The following is a 25,768-nucleotide window of genomic DNA, read 5'->3' as shown; positions in this document are numbered from 1 at the left end:
TGCTCCCAAATTTCTGCCCTAAAGGATCTTACCTGCAGCCAAGTCTAAAAATAATATAATTTAATATTGAAGGTTTCTACAGTGTCAAGCAAGATCTCATTGCAAATATTTGCAGAGATAATGACTGCGATGTGCTCTGTCTGCAAGACCTTACAACCATGGCATGAAACTCATCAAAGAAATACCCCACGATAAATATGGCAGTGCAATATTTACGAAAGAGAACTTGATCCCATCGTCCATTGACTCAATGAACAACAGAAACATTGAGATTATTACGATCACATTTAAAAATATCTCAATCACCTCAGTCTATAAACCACCAGAAGAAGCTTTCTCCTTCCCTGACATCTTCCTCAATAATAATGCATACATGACTAATGTTGTATTAGGTGACTTTAACAGCCATAGTGTTAACTGGGGTTACACAAAGTCCAACGAAGATGGAGAACTTGTTGAAAAATGGGTTGAAAACCTTTCTCTAAACCTGATACATAATCCAAAACTCCCTGCATCTTTCAACAGTGGCAGATGGAAGCGAGGCTATAACCCTGACCTCATATTTGTTAGCTCAAAAATATCCAACATCTGTGTTAAAAAGGTTTTAAATTCGATTCCACATACTCAACATAGACCTATAATGCTTCAATTCAACCCAGCAATTATGCCTAACACCATCCCTTACAGATGATGATTTAATTTCCAAAAAGCTAATTGGAAGGATTTCATGGAAGATCTTGACCGCTCCATAGAAGTCCCTCCAAACCCTCAAGAGTATCCAGAATTCATAAAAATACTGAGGTAAATCTCCACCAAACACATCCCCCGAGGATGCCGCACAAACTACATTCTAGTGACATACAAGCCCAGTATGCTGATTACTTACAACTTTACAACACCAATCCCTTCTCAGAAGAGACTATCCAAGCAGGAGAAAAATTATGCTCCAAGATGGCAGAGGAAAGGCATTCCTCATGGAAAAAAGAAATAGAAGCCCTTGATATGACCCATAGTAACAGAAAGGCATGGAACATTATCAACAGAATTAGGAAGGATTTCACTAAGCCATATGAGCATCTGCAGGTGACAGCTAATCAAATTGCTCACCAGCTGCTGCTGAATGGAAAATTCACTAAAAAACACACAAAAAATGAGATACTTAGAACCCCAAGTGAGAAACAAAATATGATTAACTCAGATTTCACCATCACTGAACTTAACGCTGCCATAAACCTATTAAAACCTAGAAAAGCTACAGTCCTTGATGTCTGTAATGAACAGATTAAACATTTTGGAACCAGGACTAAAGAATGGTTATTAAACCTATACAACACTTGCCTCAGAACCCTAAGAATACCAACTATCTGGAGGCATGCCAAAGTGGTGGCCTTTCTGAAACCAGGGAAAACTCCAACCAAAGCAAAAAATTACAGACCGATATCACTACTCAGCAACCTCTAATCGAACCCCATCTTATTGCTGAGCAGGCTGGCTTTAGACCAGGCAAATCCTGCACATCGCAAATTCTCAACCTCACTCAATATATAGACAATGGTTATGAGTAAAAACTAGCCACAGGAGTAGTCTTTGTAGACCTAACTGCAGCATATGATACCATAAACCATCTCACACTCAGAAATAAAATATACAGAATAACTAGAGACTATCGCCTTGTCCTCCTGATCCAATCACTCTTGGAAAACAGACGCTTTTAAGAGGACCTTGGGGGTAGGAAGAGCCGCTGGCACCACCAAAAAAATGGTCTCCCCCAGGGAAGTGTGATATCACCATTACTTTTCAACATCTACGTCAATGATCTCCCCATCTTTTCAGGAACTAGAAATTTTATCTACGCTGATGACCTTGCCATAGCTACTCAGTCAAAAAATTTCAAGTCCATTGAAACTACTCTATCACTTGCCTTAAATAGTCTGACCACATGCTATACCAGCAATCAACTAAAACCAAATCCCTTGAAAACCCAGACTGGCCTTTTCCACTTTAACAATAAGGAAGCCAACAGGAAGTTACAGATTTCTTGGGAAGGCTCTAATATAGAACATTCCTGGAAACCAATCTACCTCGGTGTGACTCTCGATTGCACCCTCTCATATAAAATCCACATAGAAAAAACAAAGGCAAAAGTGAATGCAAGAAACAACATACTAAGAAAGCTAACTTCCTCCAAATGGGGTGCAGACCCTAGCACACTGAGATCTTCTGCCTTGGCCCTTTGCTATTCTTCTGCTGAATATGCCTGCCCAGTATGGTCCAGATCCTGCCATGCTGAAAAACTTGACCCAGCATTGAATGAAAGCTGCTGCTTAATAGCAGGATGCCTGAAACCAACACCACTAAAAGACCTGTATACTTTGGCTGGTATTGCACCCCCTTAAATTCGAAGATCTACATTCTCAGCTGATGAAAGAAGCAGACAAATGAATGATGAATGCCACCCACTGTTCGGCCAGACCACAGTGTCCCAAAGACTAAGATCCCAACATAGCTTCCTGACAACTGTTGAACTACCTAAAAACCTCCCAGAGACAAGACTTCAACAATGGCTTGCACTATATCCTGAAAATAATACTGGTATTCCAAAAGCTGAACATCTTCCATGTGGTGCCCACTTGGACTGAAATACTCTGGAAAAGCCTAAACAGACTCTGGACGACAGGAAGCTGCAAACAAAACCTCATCAAATGGGCTACCTCACTGGCCCAGACAATTGTGTGGGACAACCCAGTCCATGGAACACCTTCTTTCTTGTCCCTTTCTTCCATCGCCTTGTGCAAAAGAGGACCTTATATCCTGCAGTTGATTGTGCAAGAGAGAGGACATCTGACCATGTTTATTGTATATAAGTTATGTATAGTTTCCTTTTTTTCATATTTAATTATTATTCCCTGTATAATTCACTTACCAAATCTAAACTAATCTCATTGTAATGTATCCTAATTTGTTGTAAATCATGTTGTACCACTTACTACTGTACTACTTGTGTTTGGATACAGAAAAAAAAAAAAAAAAATACTATCATAAATATCCTGCAAACTGCCCTGAGTATACATGTCAGGAATTTGATAAATTTTGTAACAGACAAGTGTCATGTTTTTATGACAAATAAATTAAAAAAAAAGTAGAATTTGTGGATTTAATTATATATTCATTACCTGACATAATTTGCTGCCTATATGTGTAAGTTTTTTCAATTTGTTATAAAGTAAATTATGTTAGACAAGAAATGATATTCTTATTTTAATCCCTTAATCTCAACAGGTGTTATTTCCCACTAATGAGACATCAATAAAGGTAGAAACTGGTCTGGATCCTTCCCATAAAAACTATATGCATTCTGAATTATGGGATACCGAGGCAACTGATGCTGACATAAAGTCAGCATTTTCTATACAAAATGCTGACTTTATGCAAATTTAAAATTATACAAGTAGCCTAGTCAGGAAGATATTTCACATGCAAACTTTTTCTGACACTTGGGTAAATGATTAAACAAGAATATAATTTGTCTAGTATAATTTATTACCTGTATTTAGCAGTTTTATCAAGGTAACACATAAATTGATCATATTGCATATATAAATGCAAGCAGAAATATACGGAAATGAATACACAAATTGTTCAAATGGTAGAACAGATAATTCCCATTGCATATGTCATATCAGCTGAAAGATGTTTCTGCTTCTCACATTTTACTGGTGATTGTTGGAACAGTTGAGATCTGAGGGAATTAAGGATCAGATTAAAGATTAATTTTTATTATGCAAGACTTATTTAGGCTTGACATGTCAAACCTTGATTGTTATTTAGAGTTCTGAGGATTTTTTAAATTTATATTTATCCTACACACAGAGATACAAAAACCTATAGCACATCAGTGCCTTGTGTGAGTGAGCAGATAACCATTGCTCAGTTCATGTAAATTGCTAATATCATATGTGTAGTTAGACAATTTCTCTTTTCTCTTCATGTCTCTAAGATGTTCTGTTCACAAATTTCATAATTTTGGCCTATACACCACTGGTATCAGCACATTAAATTTATAAACATGATTTTTTTTTTTGGAAAGGGATTACGGCCTTTTTAAAGATCTCAAATAATTTCTGGGATGGCCAGTAACTTTTACATTTTTTTTTTTTTTTTTAAAGCAAAGAAGTGCAAGTGGAAATATCAAAGAATGGAAGTATGATTCTTACATGTAGTGGCTTTTCATCATATAGTAACCTGTAAATTGTGGTTCTTTCCTCTTTTTGTGCTCATTTCTCAAAATAAATACCACTCTGGTCTTCAGATTTATTGATAATGGAAACATTTAGCATGGAGACAGCCATGAATGGATAACCTCTAGACATATTCTCTTTATTCTTTACTGTTGCTCTCAGTATCAATGATAAATATGATCTTTTAGCAAGTGTTGAAAGAGGAGAAAATATGTAATTTTTGATGACTGCGTTCAATTGTGTTATGCAAATATCAACATATTGGTTATATATCCATGCCATGTTCTTTTTCACTTGCTTTGCATAAGGTAGCTTGATATTTTGTTTGTTTTAACTAAGGCACAATCAAACTGTCTCTACATTTCTTTAAAAAGCTCAAATGATTTGAGTGTGATAATACCATTTCTTTTCTCCATTGAGATTATATATATATATAATGAAAGATATATATATAAATATATATCTTTCATAGCAAATCAGCTGCAGTTAGAACAATTACAATTTACTGTTGTTAATACAAATTTAATATCCACTGGATTCTTGGCATGTTTCACTTCTGTCAGTAGCTTTATCAAGAGGAGCAGCATGCTTAATTGCAAGGGGAAAATTAATATACAGAAATTCAGTACATAAACCACTGATAAGAGAACAATGACTTCTGTTCATTTTGCATGTGTCATATCATCTGTTTCTCACATATGATCACATATTACATACACAGATCTGTCTGCTTGTTGATGGTACGAGTTCAACTTACTTTATGGTTATAGTGCTTATAAGAAAGTTACAAATATTAGAAATATTTTCTTCATTCACCCTAGCTAGTACTAAGATACCACATCTTTATGAATGTCCCAGTTGAAGAGACTCTCAGACAAATCAAAAATCGGTTTTCAGTAGACTTTATGTAGATACGTTATATACAACGTCTTTGTTCAATTTTCTTCAAACAGAAAGAGCAGCTATACAACCAACAATGCAGTCTAGAATAAGTTTCCAACAGATGTAAACTTCATCATCATCATCATCATCAAATTCCTGCCATGTACCCTCAAGGGGTGTACAGGATATGATAGTACTACATGAAAAAAATTACATCATTATTAATTTCCTATCTACAATTTTCCTCCAAATCAGTCTGTTACTTGTCAAGACTCCAACATTATCGGATCTTATATTTCTATCGTCTAAAGCACTTTGTACCGTATCAATCCACCTATATCTTGGTCTTCCTCTGGGTCGTTTTGCTGCCAACCTGGCAGAGAACACTTGTTTTGCTAATCTTTCCTCGCCCATTCTGTTTAAGTGACCATACCACCTGAGATTAGCTCTGCTAACACATTCCTGGATGCTGATGGTACAACATGACAGATGTAAACTTTTACAGAGAAATTTGAAGTCTTTTATGACTACATAATTTTTTCTCACTCGACATCAAAAATCAAATTTTCCATCAATATGGAGAGACAACATCAATAAAAAGAACATTTATTATTATATTAAAGAAATTAATTATAATAAATTTTCTTTTTGTTCATCTTGCTCATTTATCGATAATATTCAAATTAAACAAACTTAGTGACAAGAATTTTATCTTGATATTTCCACTTGCATCACTTCTGTGCTAAGGCAGATGTTACTTATAAATCAGTCCAAAAATTACAGAATCCAAAGAGATTCTAAATATTTTCAAAAATACCCTGTCACTAATAAAATCTACTATACCTGCAATAAGCCTCAAACTGGCCAAAATTATGAAATCCGTGAAAGAAAATACAGCAATATGGTTCATAAAAGGAAAAGAGAAATCTGATCAAACTACAGGGTCTAAGACTTTTGTGCTTGACCCATGGCTACAATTATTTAGAACAGAATTTCTTTATAGGTTGTTTCAAAGACTCGAGTAAGGCTTATACAGAACCATGAATAAGAAATAAGGCTTTAACCTGTATGATATGTGGAAATCCCTATTTATATCCTGCAGCTCCTCAGATCTCAACTTTTTTAACATTCACAGATAAAGCAGAGACACCTGATGGATGATATGACATATGCAACAGTGAAAAGAAGTTATTCACTCTTCCAATGTGAACACTATGCACTGCTTTTCTATATATTAATTTTTTCCCTCACACTTATGTTATTACCTTGATGAAACTACAAGATAGGATAATGAAACATACTGGGAATCCAATTTATATCAGAGAAAATCTCAATAAAGAAATTTCCATTTCAGATTGGCTACATACTGTTAAAAATTGTGAAGCACAAAAAAGTCTCAGAACCTGCAAACCTTAATGTGTAGGTAATGCCACTGTACCGTGTCATTATTATAATTTTCTAAATGTGGGTCAAGTTTATGATTAAAATACCAAAGTGGAATTCTGGACAATGTCAGTTTATCTGGCAGGGTGCTAAATTTTCTGAAATTTTTTTTAATCATTTGGTAACTTATTTTTCCATGTGAATAATATACATATCTATTTACAGAACTAACAAGCCAGCATCAAATTATAGACAACTGGCAGCTATTTTATAAGAGTAAACACTGAGTTACAGATTCTGAGACTTTATATATATACCAGACAGCATTAAACCTAACATGGGGGTGTATTGTGATTATACCTGGGAAATGTTCAAAAATGATGTTTTCAAAGTAAAAAATTGCAAATCTGATGTAATTAATGACAAAGAAATGCTTATAATGTATGCCATGAAAAATCTATCAACATCAAGAAGACTTCAAAGAAAATTAAGATTAAGGCACGTGCACGCAGGCACTAGAACAGCAAATGAGGTCGAAGAGAAGAGACTTTATTCCTAAAGTCTGATGGTGCACCCTAGTGGGCTATATTAAGTATTCTTGGCCGATGGGCTGAAGATCTCATGATGTATGTTTCCCAAATTTGGGGAAGTCTCATGCATCCAAATTTGTTGAGTTTGGGCACGTTTTTTTAGGCTGATTCTATGAATAGTCTTTCAAATTTACACTTGCTGCAGTGTATTACTGTAGCTTTTTTCCAACGTATTCTATGGTGAGTATCCAGAGCATGGTCAGCAAGCCCAGAGTGGCTCTACTGGTGAAACTGGATGTAGTCCTTGTGTTCTGAAATTCTGATATTTGCTGTCCTGCCTGTTCGGCCAAAATAGGACAGTTTACAGCTGCAAGGGACCTGGTAAATACCAGGTAGGTCTAGGGGAAGTGGTTGGTCTTTTGTGGAGCGGGTAAGGGATGCCAATTTTCTATATGGTTTGTAACAAGAGGTCAGGTCATATTTTTTTAGGATTTTGGTTATTTTTTCAAAGGTGCCCTGGATGTATGGAATAGTGATTGATTTAGATTAATCTTTATTGTATAGGGGAGGGGGTTGTGGTTTACTGGTTTTAGTGTGGCAACATCACGTTGCCGAAATATAGGAAGTATATATTAAAGTTTATTTTAATTCATATTCCAGTTTACGTTCTGAATTCCTTAAGTAATTCAATAATCATGTACAGCCAACATATAAGCCTTTCTACAAATGCTCTAATATCATTTAACAAAATTATATTAGAAGTGACTGAACAGTTTCCAGAATGAAAAATCAGATAATAAAAAATTTCAACATTCTATTATACATTTGTTTATCAACATTCTTAATCATATAAATCAGGGGTCTTCAACCTTTCAGAGAGCGCGGGCTGCATTTAAAAATTTCAACGAAGCCCGCGGACCACTAAGCTATACTGCAGTATTTAGAATTGCAAGATGCTTTCCAGATTCACAAAAAATGCTATGCATTTGATACTTTACATAAAATCCTATAAAAATAAACTCAGCTTTAAGAGCATAGGTAGGAGTCGGGTTCATGATAAGTAAATACAATCAATACTTGAAAAAAGATAATTTAATGAAGAAAACATTCATTTTTTACAATGTCAATAGGCAACTTGGCAATGTTTTTCCTTGACCAGCTTGTCAATGTTGGAAGTCACTATGCGCAGAGTATTCTCGAGATGTTGGTCCGTAATCTGAGTTCTTGTCTTGGATTTCACATGCTTCATTCTGGAGAAGAACTGCTCACCTAACTATGTGCTTCCTAATAAAGCACACATCTTCAAAGCATGCCGATGAACATTAGGGAATGCATTCTCAGAAATGTAGTCTTTGTAAAATGTAAGCAAGTGCACATTGAATAATTTTTCTCTCAAAGAAGAGTTGTTCTGGAGTTCAAGCAGCTCTATTTGTACTGAGTCTGGCATTTCGGCAGCACTGACACTGAATGGCATTGAAAATAAATTTAAAGAAGACTGTTGGTTACGAAAATCACTTCTAACTCACTTCGCTGCACGGCTAATTTTGTAGCGTATTCATCAAGAGACGAACAATTGGACTCAGCGAGAAGCTGAAAATGGGTTGTGCTTTCCAAAGTTTGAGCTTGGCCAGAAAACCTTTGATGTGATCAAATAGAGTGTGCACCAGTTGATCTTTGGATTGTAGCCATTTAGGTCATTCATATGCAACGAGATGTCGGTCGCAAAGGCAGTCTGTCATCCACTTTGGATCGTTAAATTCCGCAATCGGATTCCCCTTGGTATGCATGAACTGCTGTATTTTGCTCCTTAAGTCAAAGATTCTTTTAAGAACCTTACCTCTGCTCAACCAATGCACATCACTATAATAAACCACATCGCTGTGATCAGCTTCACATTCTTGGGTCAAAAACTCTTGGAACTGACGATGATTCAATCCTTTTGCCTTAATAATGTTGACGACAGTCACAATAACTTTGACATTCTCACATCCAATAGTTTTCACGCACAAATTCGAGGTCAAAATGTTGGAGCGTTTATTTGGCAGCTTCAAGAATATCAGTGCCTTTCGTAATTCCCTTCATAGGTATGAGCGCTGGCAGTTCTTCTGTCACATCGAATCGTTGATCTATGCCACGGACAAAGATAGCCAGTTGTGCTGTATCCTTCACATCTGTGCTCTCATCTAAAGCAAATGAATATGACGTAAATTCATATGACTGTTTTGTTTTTAAAGTTCCTTCAATGCCGTTGGCAAGTTATTCGACACGTTGTGCTACCGTTACCTCAGACAAAGTCGGTTTTTAAACACTTCCTTATTATCTGGGCACAGAATATCCCCAGCAGTGATGAGACACTCTTTCACAAACTCGCCGTCCAAGAAGGCTTTTGATTTTTTTAGCAATTTTTTCAGCTATTACATAACTTACTTTGATGCACGCATTTTAAATCAATTTGGAGACGGTTCACTTTGTCCACACGAAGCCACCGTTGAAGGTGATCGAAACTGGATGCATGCTTTGTTTCATAGTGTCGTTTTATATTGTATTCTTTTGATACTGACACTGACTCACAACAAATTAAACACACTGGCTTATTGTCGATCGGCACAAAAAAGTACAAATTGGTTCCACTTTTCATTAAAAATCCGACAAGAATCACTTGATTTAAGCTTTTTACTGGTAGATGCCATAGTGATGGAAGGTGAACTCAAAAAATTATCCAAAATGGCAGTGTAATGGTTATTATCCACTGAATATGTCTCACACTAATGAAAAAAGTCTGGCAATATAAAACCACAATAGGCTATGGCTGACACAACGAACCTGCATCCGCTTATACACAAATATCAGTTCATGACTGACTGTGGATGAGATCCCTTGTATTTATTATGAAAATAATGAAGTATCGAGAACCTTTGAGATGTATCTGGAAGGCACTAGACAGTGCATTCAAACAAATTAATGCTGCTTCAGCCATCTACCTGCAACATTAGTACTACTAGTACTTAAGTACTGCTTGGCACTGGTAGATGGCTGAAGAAGCATGTCTATTAAATATTTATTTTCATAGGATTTTATGTAAAGTATCAAATGCACAGCATTCCTTGTGAATCTGGAAAGCATCTTACAATTCTAAATACCGCAGCATAGCTTAGTGGCCCGCAGGCTTCATTGAAAAAAAATTTTTTTTTTTTTTAAATCGTATTTTAATGTCAAGTAGTTATTTTTTCAAAATGGCCAGTGAGCCACAGCAAAGAGCTCCATGGGCCATGCATTGAAGATCCCTGATATAAGTGCTGTGATATTGGCAGGTTGTTACTACACTGGTGTCCAAAAGCTAATGACTAAATTTTAACCTGTATATGAAAAAATTTATCATTACAGCCAAATGTGGACATAAATTTATTGCCAGCTTACTAATAAATTATATTACACAAAAAATGTGATATAAATTTTGTACAAATTAAATGGCAATACGTTTTTGGCAAATGCTGCAAATTTCCTAAGGAAATAGTTAAGGAATTAATGTATAGTGCTTACAGAAAACTATGTGGAGATATATTTCAATATGGAATATGTCCATCCCAAACTGTGATATGCAGCTCTCACATCATCGTACCATGCTTTCCATTAAGTGATTCAGGACTTCTTGAAGCAAACTGGCCTACTCCTCCATCAGGGCAAAGGATTAAGGCTTGTTTGTTTTCAGGAGGGAAATTTCGAGCAGCAATGCATCTCCCTATTGCATCCCAAATGTATTCTATAGGATTGAGATCATTCACTAGTCATAGCTGCTTTTCCCAACACCTGTAACTTGGTGTGTCCATTAAGTATAATGCCTCCCCACACCATGACCCACCCAAATACCGCCATATCTATCTCTTTCAAGAACATTCTTGCAATGTTCTTTCAAAGTGCAAAGTGACACTTTCATGGCAGATCAAGTGTTGTCTAGAATTGGAGGAAAGACTAAACAACTCATCTGTAAAAAGTACATTAGCCCATCGGTGTCTTGTAAATGTGCTCTATAATGAGCTGTAGATAAAGGAACACAGACTCCAAGTTTTTGGGCATACAGGCCTACTTGCCACACATCTTGGCACATTGTCAAGATGTCTATGTACCTGTACTTGAATGGAGCTAACTTGCAAGCTGATCTGTATCGATTACGTTTTGCTATTATAACCAAAAATCTGTCTTTGTGCTAAGTGGTAGAGTGATGACGACCTCTTAGCAAATGTCTGGAACACATTCTGCTGTTTGTAATGCTGCCCAGAACCTGGATACAACATTATGTGAGATTCTAAACTCTCTGGCAATATCAGTCATTCTGCAGCCTTCTTCAGCATTTCCAATAATTCTCCACAACATGAAATCATCTAGATGACGTCTTTGAGACATTATAAGACATCCAAGTTTCAACTTCTTCACAAAAAAGAGCTTTCTTCAAACGCAGTTCACTTATCATTTGAAGGAAGCCTTTTGCCTTTTATACTGTTGAGAGCTACCCTTTGCATGTTATTCAAAAGTTTGAATGTGTACTTTCTTTCTTCTCAAAATCAGCAGTTATACAAATTGCTGCAAACTGATCTGTCTGAATTTGTGGTTGTAAACTGAAGAAATAGTGTTCATCCTTAGGTTTTGGATACCAGTGTATTACAATGTATAAATTCTTTATAATACAGTATAATATTTTAAAATATTAAAAAAAAATTGTAAACATTTTACCACATCAAATGTTACTGTTCTTTGTAAATGAAATTTGTATAACATTTTAAGTGTTTAGGAAACATACTGAAATATTTTTAAAAAAATTAAAAACACAGTAGAAAATTAGAAAACATTTGACAAGCAAAAATTTATTTCTTGTCCAGTTCAACTCTATCAGTTATTTATATACAAATCACAAATGTACAAATATAAAGTATTAAATATCAAATTCATATAATCTGATTCTTGGAGAAGGTGGCGTCACAAGTTCAGGTTCAGGTTCAAGATCATTTCTAATTACCCACATAATGTTTACGCCTGATGGTCCCAGGTTGACACGACTGTAAATAAAAAAAAAACACTTCAATGAGTGAGACATTTAAATTTTCTGCATCCACACACACACACACACACACACACACACATCGTCATCAAATTGTTGACATGTATCCTCAAGGGGTGTACAGGATGTTATATATCCGTGTGTGTGTTCACGGTGCCGGTTTGCATGGTTAGAGGATGAAAAACCACAGATTAACTTGGGAAAAAATCCTGCTGTCCACGCCCAAGACCGGTTAACTTGACTATGGTTGAGAAAGATCCTTAAGCTCCTCACATCGACAGGAATCGAACCTAGGACACTCCTTCCCCAGGCATATGCATGTGCGGACTCAATCCATTATCTGTAAACTCCAATATTATCAGGTCTTATATTTCTGTCTTCTACAGCACTTTTTACTGTATCAATCCACCTATATCTTGGTGTTCCTCTGGGTCTTTTTCCTGCCAACCTTGCAGAGAATACTTGTTTTGCTAATCTTTCCTCTCCCATTCTGTTTAAGTGAGCATACTACCTGAGATTAGCTCTGCTAACACATTCCTGAAGGCTAACAATGTCAAGTTCTTTCCAATATCGTCATTTTTAATACGATATTGCCATTGATGCCATCTGTTCACACCCCTAATCTTCCTCAGGCCTCTCATATCGGTGGTCTCTAGTCTTTAGTTAGGTTTTATTTCTAACCCAGTTCTCAGATCCATAAGTTAAAATTGGTTTGAACACTGTCTTGTATACAGCTAATTTAGTGCTTTGATTAATTTCTCTCTTATTCCATAAAAATTTATTTAGCTGACTTCCTACCATACCAGTGTTGTCGATTCTGTTGTCTATTTCCATATTTAACTTACTATCTTCACTAAAAATCGTGCCTAAGTAGCTGAAATGTTTTACTTGTTCCACAGATTCTCCATTCACAATGCAGTTGACATTTTCAATGTTTCTGCTTATTTTCATTGACTTTGTCTTGTTATTGCTGACCTTCATACCAAATTGTTTACAACAGTTATTCAATTTCATCAGGGAATCTTGCAGACTTGTACCAGATTTATTTAGAAGTATAATATTATCCTCATAAAGTAAGGGCTGAAATTAACATCTCCAATTTTGATATCAGGTTTAATACTACTTTCGTTCATAATGTGATCCATACATAATGAATAACAGAGTGGCTAATGTACATCCTTGTCTGACACCAGATTTAACATTAAACAATCTTCTGGTACTTCCTTCAATCCTAACTGCTGACTTACAACTCAAATAAAGACCAAGTATTGCTTGACATAATGCCCCATTGACACCATACAACTGTAGTGTTTTGAATAGCTTCTCTCTTGGCACCTTGTCATATGCCTTTTCCAGAACTACAAAATTAACAGATCTTTGTTATATTCCCATGATTTCTCAACTATTTGCCGTAAAGTGAAAATCTGATTTTGACAGACTCTATCTGGCCTGAATCCAGCTAGTTCTTCACCAATCCTTCTCAACCATTTCTCAAGAATACTTGCATAAATCTTACCAGGAACACTCAGTAGAGAAATACCTCTGTAATTCTAACATTCTTTTTTATTTCCCTTTTTAATACGGGTACTATGAAAGCTCGACTACAATCATCTGGAATTCATCCCTTTGTAAAGGCCTTCTGAACTATGCATTGCAGTCACTGTAATGCATAGTTCAGACCTCCATACTTGAGCATTTCTGGTCGAATATCATCTACTCCAGCTGCCTTTCCATATTTCAGGCTTTTGATACTTCAAGTATGAATATGTATTCTTGATTGCATGCCTGATGAGTGTTTTCTAACCACTGTGCTACACTGCTTGTTTCATTTCGCAATTTTTCAAAGTAATTACTCCATGCATCAATGATATCTTTTTCTTCAGTTTTCATGTTACCTTTGTCATCTCTAATTCCTTTTACAGCACTTTTCTCTCCATTTTTGAGCTTTTTCAACAGTCACCAGAATATTTTGCTATCTCCCTGATATTTATTTTCTAAGTTCTTAGCAGTCTTCCCCATGAACTTTTGTTTAGCTAGTTTTACACAGTGTTTAGCTTATATTTGGCTCTATATTCTCTAAGAGCACAAGCTGACTTATTTGCCAGAAACTTTGGATATGTTTTCTTCATTTCCTTCCATGTGTTCTGATTTTTCTATCCTTGCAGACAACCTCACCACATGCCTCTCTGGCTGAATTAATATTTTCTTCAGGATTTGCCACTGAATCTCCAAGGTTTGGTTCATGCACTCAAACTCTTTCATTTTTTCTTGAATAATGTTTGTGTATTTTAGTCTACAGTTCAAATCTGAGAGTTGCTCAACTTTAATTCGCTTTAAAACTTTCTTACGTGTTATTCTTTTCAATGTGAAATTCAATTTTATCCTGCTCAAGACTAAATGGTGATCCCTTCCAATTTCAAATCCTCTGTACACTCTGGTGTCCTGCACCAGGGAGAAAACATCACTATCAACAAAAACATAGTCAATAAGACTTTTCTTATTCCTTGCATCTTCTCTTCATGTGAATTTGTGCACATTGTGTTACTAATAACCAATCCATGTCCTGAGCTGAAATCCAACAGGTATTTACCATTATTATTAGCTTTGCTTTTTTCTCCAAAATAATTCTGTTATATATGACAATCATTTCATACTGTGCTATTTAGATTCTCCCCCCCCCCAACAAGGACCAACTTTTCCTTTTTCATTGTGTCAGTTGCGTTCTCTAAAGCCTCAAAAAATTCGTCCATTTCTACTTTAGTAGAACCTTCTGTAGGACCATAGGCAAAAATAAGTCTCATTGTCCAGTTCCCCATTCTGATAATTTAGTGTTGATTACTATAGCTACTTCTTTTCCCTGATTGTTAATGGCTGGATATAACATTTTGTATTTATTGCTTAAAAAGATCTCACCAGTTTTTGTCTTTTTGTGTTTGTCTCTCCTATTATGTTGATCTGGTACTTATTCAATTCCTCAGCTAGCTCCATTTCTTTGCAATTCGGGCTTCTTATGTTGATAGTACTGATCTTGAACTCTGGTGATATTGAATTGGGATGTGTTTCAGGATTGTTCCAGTAGCTGACTTTTTGCTGTTCACCCTGGTTCCCAGGCAAAAACAATAGTGACCATGTTTAACTGGGTGACGCCCCCAGCCAGCCATGAAATTCTGTCATGTTGTACCAACATTTTATATTGTGGTTTAAGCCAATAAGAATACAATTTGATCAGCTAAATCCCATACTACCAGCCCATCCTCATTCATTCAGTATCCAGGTAGATACCTAGCAAGGTGAGGATTGGAAATTAGGTCAGAAACCCTGACTGGTTCTCCACATTCCTTTAAAGGCTATGTGGAGGTCTACTCTTAGTTATACAGCCTTGACCCTTACACACATATATTAAATTATTGAATACCACAGAAGTGAAGTATCAGATTTTTAACTGACCCACAAGATGCTTTGTAAATGAAATGTCAAGTTTTATGGGATAAATGGAACTATTGCCATATTGGTATGACACAATGGAGAGAAAAATCTGGGGATCTTTGGAAATGATATTACATTCTAAACATCTAAATATTAACTTAAGTATCAACTTGTCTGAGTACATCTTAGCTTTCATTAGCCAAACATGCTTATGCATTCATGCAGAACACGCACAACATTCTGAACAATTAGAAATATTTTAAAATAACATCCGTCTCTTCTACAACTGTATAACAGTTGTCATCTTTGTTACTCCTTACTGTTTAGTTGGTATGTTGTCCATTAAAATAAATGACAACACGAAGTTACATTATTTAAGGATCAGAATGGATAAAACTATTCATTCCTTCACCTGATTCCTTTGCTGTATCTTATACATTATATATATATGTATATGATATCTTATACATTTAAGCTTGATACCTACCTATCCATTAGCAACAATGTTACTAAAAAGCAAATAAAACAAGATCCTCTGATCTGATCTGATCAGATTTCCTCGATAATATGGCAGCTATTTAACTTTAACGATATGAACTTAGTAACTTAATATACATAATATTTTAGTTATGTAGATTTTCGACCAGTAAAATCAAATTATAAGAAGGAATATATTGGATTTATTTGGCTGCATTAATACAATTAAATGAAACAGACTAGTTTCACCGCATATACTGGTGGGTTCTTCTGAATTAGGATTAGGATGAACAAACAATTACAATGAAGGGCTAACATGAACCATAACATTACTAAAATACAGAAAACATGTGAGCCTGGAAGCTGGCATGGGTCAGCTAGTTTAGTGATGTGTACACAATAGTTGGCCAAAAGTTAGCGTGACATGTAAAAACATCTAATGAGCAATTTCCAAATATTACATAGGATCATTCCTTGGTTTCTATTGAGTGTACCTTGTGAGCAGATGACTATAGTAGATTATTTTATGTTGTGAGCAGTGAATTTGTCTATATTAGACATGGAGCTCTTATCCCATTCGATGTTATGATGTGTGGAAGAAATGAAAAGATAGGCAAGAGTTGTCTTCTCTGATATTACTGACATCTCCCTTTTTTACCCTTTTTGTCTGATTTTCAAACTTCTAGCTGTCTGCTCTATGTCAGAAAGGCCAAAAGAACATGGAATATTATAAACCTGAGGAAAGTTTGTTGAAAGGGTTACGATCTTTAGGCAAATGGAATAAACCTTGTATAGTCAAAACGAGCTTGAAAGCCACTCTTGTCAGAGATTTGAGGAGGCTGGTGATCTTGAGAGAAAGCTTACCAATATAAGGGATGAAAACAGAAGTTCTACAGAGAATGTTGGGATTTTGTTGTGGAAGAGTAGAATCTAAGCCCATTTTGATTATACGAAGTTTATTACATTCACCTAATGACGACAATCCTTTCAACAAGAATCCTGGAGTTTATAATATTCCATGTTCTGGTGGTCTTTCTTACAAAGAGCAGACATTTAGAAGTTTGGAAATCTGACAAAAAGAGCATATTGGATACTGCAATAACAACAGAGAAGATAGCTCGGGCCTAGCTTTTCATTTCTCCCACACATGCATCATAACATTGAATGGCTCCAAACTGCCTGCAACATAAAAGAATCTACAAGGGTCATCTGTTGCATCTTATTGTTGTGTAGGCATCTGTGGAGTGAGGATATACTAAAAATGTTTTGCTGGTATTTTACTGCTTGAATGAAAGAGATGGGATAGAATAATTTATTGACTACTCAAATAGTTTTGTGAAAATTCTTGTTAAAAATAAATTATTCTATCCCATCTGTTTCTTTCATGTGGTAGAATACTGGCAAAACATTCTACCATATACATTATATGTAGAATATACATTCTACATGTATATTTCTTATACATGTTCGTAGTTAAAATCTCAATGATATTCATTTCTATCTCCAATTCAGCAAAACCACATCTGCTTTATTCAAATTTCAACTTCACCAGCACTACGCATCTTGGTTTCTCCCAGTTACATACTCTACTCTTTTTCATGTGTGGCATTTGCACCAAACATGCCATTTCAGAGTTTGTAACCCAGCCTCCTCTGTTGATCATCTTTGGCTATTTTCTCTGTACTCAAATCTATCAAATTTGTTTGCTGTTTACTAATAGCATGAACATTGGAGAATATCAACTGTTTTGCTAATGAAGACCTAAAGGACAAAAACATTCTGGCTACTTAGGAACAATTTTTAGTGAATCAAAACAGTAAACTGGCATGATATATAAGATCGTGTTTAAAACGGTTTTAACTTATGGATCTTCAAGCTGTTTTATAAAAATAAAAAACAACTGATCAGAGACTAGAAATCACAGATATGAGCATTCTGAGAAAAATAAAAATGAACAAAAAGATGACAGCAGCAGTATCATATTAAAAATGAAGATAATAAGAAAGGAACTTGAAACGAATGAAAGAAGCAAAACTTTGCTAGATCCCAGGATGGTGGAGGGAAATAACTCCAAGAAAGACCAAGATCTATGCACAATGATACAGTGTGAACAAATTCATGGTATGAATCTGTTTACGATGCAGTGTTCTGGAAATATTCAAAAATGAGCTGTCTATTTTTTTTTAAATACTGCCAATATTCACAGGAAAGTTTTACTCATTGTTAAAGATAACTACAATAAAGTAAATGTTTCACACTGCATATGCGGTGACACACATGAAAGGACTCAGATTATGGAGAACTCAGGGGATATCCTGGTTATTTCTTTTTCTTTTGCGGCAAGAATAGGGATTTTCAGATCTGACAAGATTATTAAAATCTCAAATTGTCAGGAAATATATTTCTACTACTCCAAGGAAATCTTGGAAAGAAACCTTAGAAAGAACCACATACAAAATGACAATCTCAAAAGTGCAAATGCAAATAATAATGGAAGATATATAAGAAAGAAGAGAACTAGAAGGGCATAAAATTATTATCATCATCATCATCATCAAATTCCTGCCATGTACCCTCAAGGGGTGTACAGGATATGATAGTACTACATGAAAAAATTACATCATTATTAATTTCCTATCTACAATATTCCTCCAAATCAGTCTGTTACTTGTCAAGACGCCAACATTATCAGATCTTATATTTCTATCGTCTAAGGCACTTTGTACCGTATCAATCCACCTATATCTTGGTCTTCCTCTGGGTCGTTTTGCTGCCAACCTGAGAGAGAACACTTGTTTCGCTAATCTTTCCTCGCCCATTCTGTTTAAGTGACAATACCGCCTGAGATTGGCTCTGTTAACGCATTCCTGGATGCTGACAATGTCAAGTTCTTTCCTAATATCCTCGTTTTTTAATATGATATTGCCATTGATGCCATCTGTTCACGCCTATAATCTTTCTCAGGACTCTCATATCTGTGGTCTCTAGTCTTTGGTCAAGTGTTTTACTTCTGACCCAGCTCTCAGATCCATAAGTTAAACTGGTTTGAACACTGCCTTGTATACAGCTAATTTAGTGTTACGTCTCTTATTCCATATGAATTTATTCAACTGACTTCCCACCATACCAGTTTTGCTGATTCTGTTCTCTATTTCTATATTTAATTTACCATCTTCAGTAAAAATAGTGCCTAAATAGCTGAAATGTTTTACTTGTTCCACAGATTCTCCATTCACAACACAGTTGACATTTTCAATGATTCTGCCTATTTTCATTGTCTTTGTCTTTTTATTGCTGACCTTCATACCATATCTATTACAACAGTTATTCAATTTAGTCAGAGAATCTTGCAGACTTGTAGCAGATTTATTTAGAAGCATAACATCATCCGCATAAAGCAAAGAGCTGACATTAACATCTCTAATTCTGATATCATGTTTAATACCACTTTCCTTCATAATGTGATCCATATAGATAATGAATAACAGAGGGGATAATGTACATCCTTGTCTCACACCAGATTTAACATTAAACCATCTTCCTGTACTTCCTTCAATTCTAACTGCTGACTTACAACTCAAATAAAGACTAAGTATTGCTTGATATAATGCCCCATTGACACCATACAACTGCAGCGTATTGAATAGCTTCTCTCTTGGCACCTTGTCATATGCCTTTTCCAAATCGACAAAACTTAAATACAGATCTTTGTTATATTCCCATGCTTTCTCGACTATTTGTCATAAAGTGAAGATCTGATCCTGACAGCCTCTATTTGGCCTGAATCCAGCTTGTTCTTCACTAAGCTTTTCTTCCACAATTCTTCTCAACCGTTTCTCAAGTATACTTGCATAGATCTTGCCAGGAACATTTAGTAGGGAAATACCTCTGTAATTCTCACATTCAGTTTTATTTCCCTTTTTATATATGGGTACTATGAGAACTCTACTCCAATCATCGGGAATTCGTCCCTCTGTCCAGGCTTTCTGAACTATGCAGTGCAGCCACTGTAAGACTCTTATACCACCATACTTCAGCATTTCTGGTCGAATATCATCTACTCCTGCTGCCTTTCCACATTTCAAGCCTTTGATGGCTTTTTCTACTTCAAGTATGGATATGTATTCCTGACTGCATGCTTGTTGAGTGTTTTTCACCACTGTGCTGTCATCACTGCTTGTTTCATTTAGCAGTTTTTCAAAGTAATTACTCCATACTTCAAGGATATCTTTTTCTCCCGTTTTCATGTCACCTTTATCATCTCTAACTCCTTTTACAGCACTCTTTCCTCCATTCCTAAGCTTCTTCAACAACCTCCAGAATATTTTGCCACCTTCTTGATATTTATTTTCTATATTCTTGCCAAAGTCCTCCTATGACTTTTGTGTAGCCAGTTTTACACAGTGTTTAGCATTCTTGCATTTGTCTCTATATTCTCTAAGAGTACAAGCTGACTTATTTGACAGGAACTTTTGATATGCTTTCTTCTTTTCCTTCACTGCCTCTTTAACTTTCTGTGTCCACCAGGGAGTTCTGATTTTTTTATCCTTACAGACAACCTCACCACATGCCTCTCTGGCAGAATCAATCACTGTTTTCTTCAGAGTTTGCCACTGAATGTTTGATTCCTGTTCTCAAACTCTTTCATTTTTTCTTCAATAATCTTTGTGTATTTTAGTCTACAGTTCACATCTGAGAGCTGCTCAACTTTTATTCGCTTTAAAACTTTCTTACATGTTATTCTTTTGAATATGAAATTCAATTTTATCCTGCTCAAGACTAAATAGTGATCACTTCCAATTTCAAATCCTCTGTACACTCTGGTGTCCTGCACCAGGGAGAAAACATCACTATCAACAATAACATAGTCAATGAGACTTTTCTTATTCCTAGCCTCTTCTCTCCATGTGAATTTGTGCACATTTTTATGTTGGAACATGGTGTTAGTAATAACCAGTCCATGTCCTGAGCAGAAATCCAACAGATATTTGCCATTATTATTAGCTTTGCTCTTTTCTCCAAATTTTCCCAAAATATTTTTGTGTCTCACAATCATTTCCTACTCTGCTATTTAGATCCCCAACAAGGACCAACTTTTCCTTTTTCATTGTGTCAGTTGCTTTTTCTAAAGCGTCAAAAAATTCCTCCACTTCTACCTTAGTAGAACCTTCTGTGGGACCATAGGCACAAATAAGTCTCATTGTCCAGTTCCCCATTCTCATATTTGTCCACATTACTCTACTTGAGACTGACTGCCATTCGAGAAGATTAGCCTCGTATTTTGTGTTGAATACTATGGCTACTCCTTCTTTTCCTTGATTGTCATTGCCTGAATATAACATTTTGTATTTATTGCTCAGAAAGATCTCACCAGTTTTGGTCTTTTTTGTTTCAGTCACCCCTATTATGTCAATCTGGTACTTATCTAATTCCTCAGCTAGCTCCATTTTCAGGCTTCTTACATTGATAGTACCGATCTTTAACTCTGGTGATATTGAGTTGGGGTTTGTTTTCAGATTTGTTCCAGTAGCTGACTTTTCGCTGTTCGCCCTGGTTCCCTGGCGAAAACAACGGGGGCCTTGTTTAACCGGGCGATGCCCAGCTGGCATGAAATTTTGTCATGTTGTACCATCATTTTTTTTTTTATTTTGGTTTAACCAAAAAGAATACAATTTGGTTGGCTAAATCCCAAATTGTCAGCCCATCCTCGTTCGTTCAGTATCCAAGTAGATACCCAATGGAGTGCACCATGAGAAGGTGAGGATTGGACATTAGGTCAGAAGCCCTGGTCGGTTCTCCACATTCCTTTAAAGGCTATGTGGAGGTCTCCTCTCAGTTATACAGCTTTGACCCTGAAGCACCCCATAAAATTATAAAAACAAAAATATAGATGGACATTTAAATTTTGTAATGTTATGTTAAGTTATGGAGGTAGAGGGTTTTCCCTTCCCAGAAACTCTCCTTTTTTTGTTCCTCAGAACAGGTAAACCAGCCCCGTGAACATGAAGATCGACAGCCAAAAAAATACAGCCCTTGCAGGATGCAGCAGGGGAGTGATGCGCTGGCTGCATTAATTCATCATGACCCTTAATAAGGAGACTACTCATCCTAAATAATGGATGGGTTGAAGAAGAATGTTATGTTAGTGTAAATTCATGTCGTTTATTTTCCTGAAATTTCCATAATGAACTGATGTGGCACATAATAATAACCTGAAAATTTAGGCAGTCACCCAACTTTATAATTTGTCATCTCCAATTACAAAGAGAGAAAGGGACACAAATGATGAACAGCTGGTCCAGTGTTTCTCAAAGTGTGGTACGCGGATCCCTGAGGGTCAGCAAAAAGGTCTTCAGGGGGTCCGTGGCAATTTTTGGCTATGCATCATTAACGCATTGAATAAAATTTAAATTTGAGATCGTAAAACGTTCCTATTGTATCACTGAATAAGGTACAGAGACATCTGCATCAACTGGGATAAAAACATAACTAATGAATCGCATGACCCCTCCTACATAAAATGCTTTATAGTAGACAATCAAAACCATATGGTGCACCTGCAACATATGGTTTTGTTTGAGTGAACATGTTAAAACTAAGAAATATATAGTGAATGTGTTTCAGATATTATATAAGGAATTCGGTTGAAGAGAATTAGCATTTCAACTGAACTGTCGGCTTGTCTTTGTCAATTAGTAGCACGATCTTTTGTTAATACCGCACCAATCATATGAACGTCTTCATAACTGCTTTATCTCTAATGGCCTACCATTGCTGTTTGTTTCGAGTTCTGCTTTCACTAACCATTTGTTGAAGGACTGTTTGTTAAATACAGCAATTTTTTTTAGCTTTCAAATTCTTAAGTATGGATCACTGGTTAAAGACTGGATTTTTAAAATGCGCAAAAGAGAGGAACATAGCAGATACAAGTAGATGTCAGCAACAAGAAAATGTTGATATTGTATCTGGATCAAGTGAAATTGATGCGTGTGTCGTCTGACATCTCTAAAGAATCAACTAGGAAGAAGATGAGAAAATTTCGTAAGTACGATATAAATTACTTGAAATGTGGATTTTCATGGACGGGAAATGAAGAGGAACCTATTCCATTATGTGTAATTTGCAGTGAAACTTTAAAAAATGAAAGCATGAAACCATTTAAATCGTCATTTTGAATCAAACATAATGAATTCAAGGACAAACCTGTCGAATTTTTTCAAAATAAACTAAAAAATTTAAAAGAATCTCAAAAAGTGATGTCGATCGTGTCAGGAGGTGAAAACATGAAGGCTTTAGAAGTTTCATATCGCGTGTCACTATTAATAGCAAAAAGTGGTGCAGCGGAAACAATTGATGAAACTTTGGTCAAGCCTGCAGCAAAAATAATAGCTGAAATTATGATTGGAGAAGATAATGCAAAAAAGATCTTTTGATCGGATTTACCTTTCAAATAGTACCGTTCATCGAAGAATCACTGAAATGGCTGAAAATATAAAACAAAGATTGTTATCCAATATACGTAAGAGTTGTTATTATGCATTGCAGGTAGATGAATCCACCGACATTACAAATTTTGCAAATCTTCTAGTGTTCATTAGGTACAAAAAAAATCAAAAAATTCATGAGACCTTTTATATTTCCAACCCTTGCCAGAACATACAACAGGAGAAGAAATATTCAACAGTATAAATACCTTTATGCATCAAAACAAGCTTGATTGGAAAAGCTGTGTTGGAATAAGCATGGACGGAGCGAAATCCATGGTCGGATCTAAAAAAAGGGCTTGTTTCAAGGATTTAAGCTGTTGCACCAAATGCAAAGTCGACACACTGCAGCATACACAGGGAGGCTTTGGCTACACATATGATGTCTACAGACCTAAGAAAAGTTCTTGATGAAGCTGTAAAAATCATAAATTATATTAAAGGCGGTCCTCTAAACGCCAGACTTTTCTCTCAACTTTGCAAAGAAATGGGAAGCAACTATACACAACTTCTTTTCCATACCGATGTTCGTTGGCTTTCTCGTGGAAAAGTCCTTACTCATTTATTTGTACTTCGGAATGAACTACAAGTTTTTCTTGATGAAAAGTTTGAATTGAAAAAGCATTTACATAATTGGAAATGGCTCAGTCAATTAGCATACCTGGCAGATATATTTACTGTATTAAATAGTTTTAATTTATCTTTACAAGGCAAGGAAATTTCTATATTTCATGTCCAAGATAAAGTGAACACCACGTTGGCAAAAATAAAGTTATGGCAAAAGCGGGTTGGTAATGGAGAATTTGATGCATTTCCATTGCTTCATGAATTGCTCGCAAGTTCAAATGAACAAATTGATGATGATGTGAAAATTACTATAATGCAGCATTTAAAAAAGCTTACAAATGAATCTAGAAAAGTATTTCCCTGAATTGGACATTAATATTGAGTGGATAAGATACCCTTTCAATAAAAAAAAATTTATGCCAAAGGGTCTATCGTCAATAGAAGAAGAACAACTTTTAGAACTAGCTTCTGATGGTTTCCTAAAAAATAAATACAGTGAGAATACGTTATCATCATTTTGGCTACAAATACAGAATGAATTTCCTGAATTAACAGATAAAGCTCTAAGATTAATTTTTCTATTTCCAAGTTCATATCTGTGTGAAGTTGGATTTTTGGCCCTTGTAGATATTAAGACAAAGAAGAGGAATCACATTATAGATGTCGAACCGCATCTGAGATTGAAATTAACAACTATAGAGCCAAATTTTGCTGAAATTTTCTCACCATAAGCAATTTCACTCCTCTCATTGATGATAAATTATTTCAAGTAAGTAAAACTTTATAGTATCTTTATAAAGTTTGTTCTATTAAAAATAAATTATCTTTTTTGTTTACATGAACATATATATTCAAATAAAATAGACATTTAATTTTTTAATATTTTAAATTAATTAATTAGGGGTACTTGGTAATAATGAAAATTTAAAAAGGGGTCCACGGATATCTGAAGTCTGAGAAACACTGAGCTAGCCTATATAAGTCAATCTAAGGGGAGAGAAAAAATGAGTGGCACAGTTAATGTGAAAAAGTCAGCTTCCTAATTGGATGGGGAAAGAACTGATGTCCAATATTAAGTCTGTCCAATTAGAAAGCTGACTAATGCAAGCTAGCTGGCCATCAGTTGCATTTCCTTCTTTCTAATAGGAGGTGACTAATTACTAATTATAAATTTAACTGATGTTGAAGTGTTTCAGATTATTTTTGATTTTAACGGTACAGACTATACATATTTAGTTCACTTTGAACTAAATGTGGGCACATCAAGTAGCATTAATTTGGGTAAGTGACAATACTAAGCTAAGCAGCATTAATATAAGCTAATGTTTTGAAATTTGAAATGTTAATTCAGGATTTTCATTTTTATAATTTCCTACTCTTCTATTCTCCTCTTTCTTATGTCTCCCATTTCGGGTGCAAAAAATCATGAAATTAGTCACACCATCCGAATGCAAAAAAAGGTAAGTCAAAGGAAATGATTGACTTGGTTAGTACAAATGATTTGAGAAGTGAAGAATTATTCTATGAGGGAGGATGTAAAGCAGTTATTAGAAGAGGCAAAACTGAAGAGAAAGAGACAGAGAGAGAGAGAATGTGAAAATTTTAAGCTCATACCAGGCTATGATAGAGCCGAACTAAGGAGGGCAAGGATTTGTACAATGCTGATGGACTGCATCTAAATGATCTTAGGTGTCGAGAGACAGCTTTGTTCACCGAGCATGCTGAAGT

At 35.5% G+C, this 25,768-nt stretch overlaps 1 protein-coding gene across 1 annotated transcript in view; it reads right to left on the bottom strand.

Moving 5' to 3' along the window:
• Positions 1-11,866: 11,866 nt before the first annotated feature.
• The window catches only part of LOC150094928 (transmembrane protein 209), a 293,574-nt gene continuing 279,672 nt past the window's right edge, over positions 11,867-25,768 (bottom strand). The window contains exon 17 of the mRNA XM_090411152.1: positions 11,867-12,084. Within this exon, the coding sequence (XP_090267278.1) occupies positions 11,961-12,084 (124 nt within the window). The 3' untranslated portion in view covers positions 11,867-11,960. The remainder of the gene's footprint in view (positions 12,085-25,768) is intronic.

The sequence above is a fragment of the Typopeltis vanoorti genome, chromosome 21 (assembly GCF_054136105.1).
Source record: "Typopeltis vanoorti isolate ZY-2024b chromosome 21, IOZ_Tvanoo_1.0, whole genome shotgun sequence".
NCBI classification, from domain to species: Eukaryota; Metazoa; Arthropoda; class Arachnida; order Uropygi; family Thelyphonidae; genus Typopeltis; species Typopeltis vanoorti.
The sequence above is the reverse complement of the archived record's forward strand: the minus strand, read 5'-3'. Positions and strand labels throughout refer to the sequence as shown.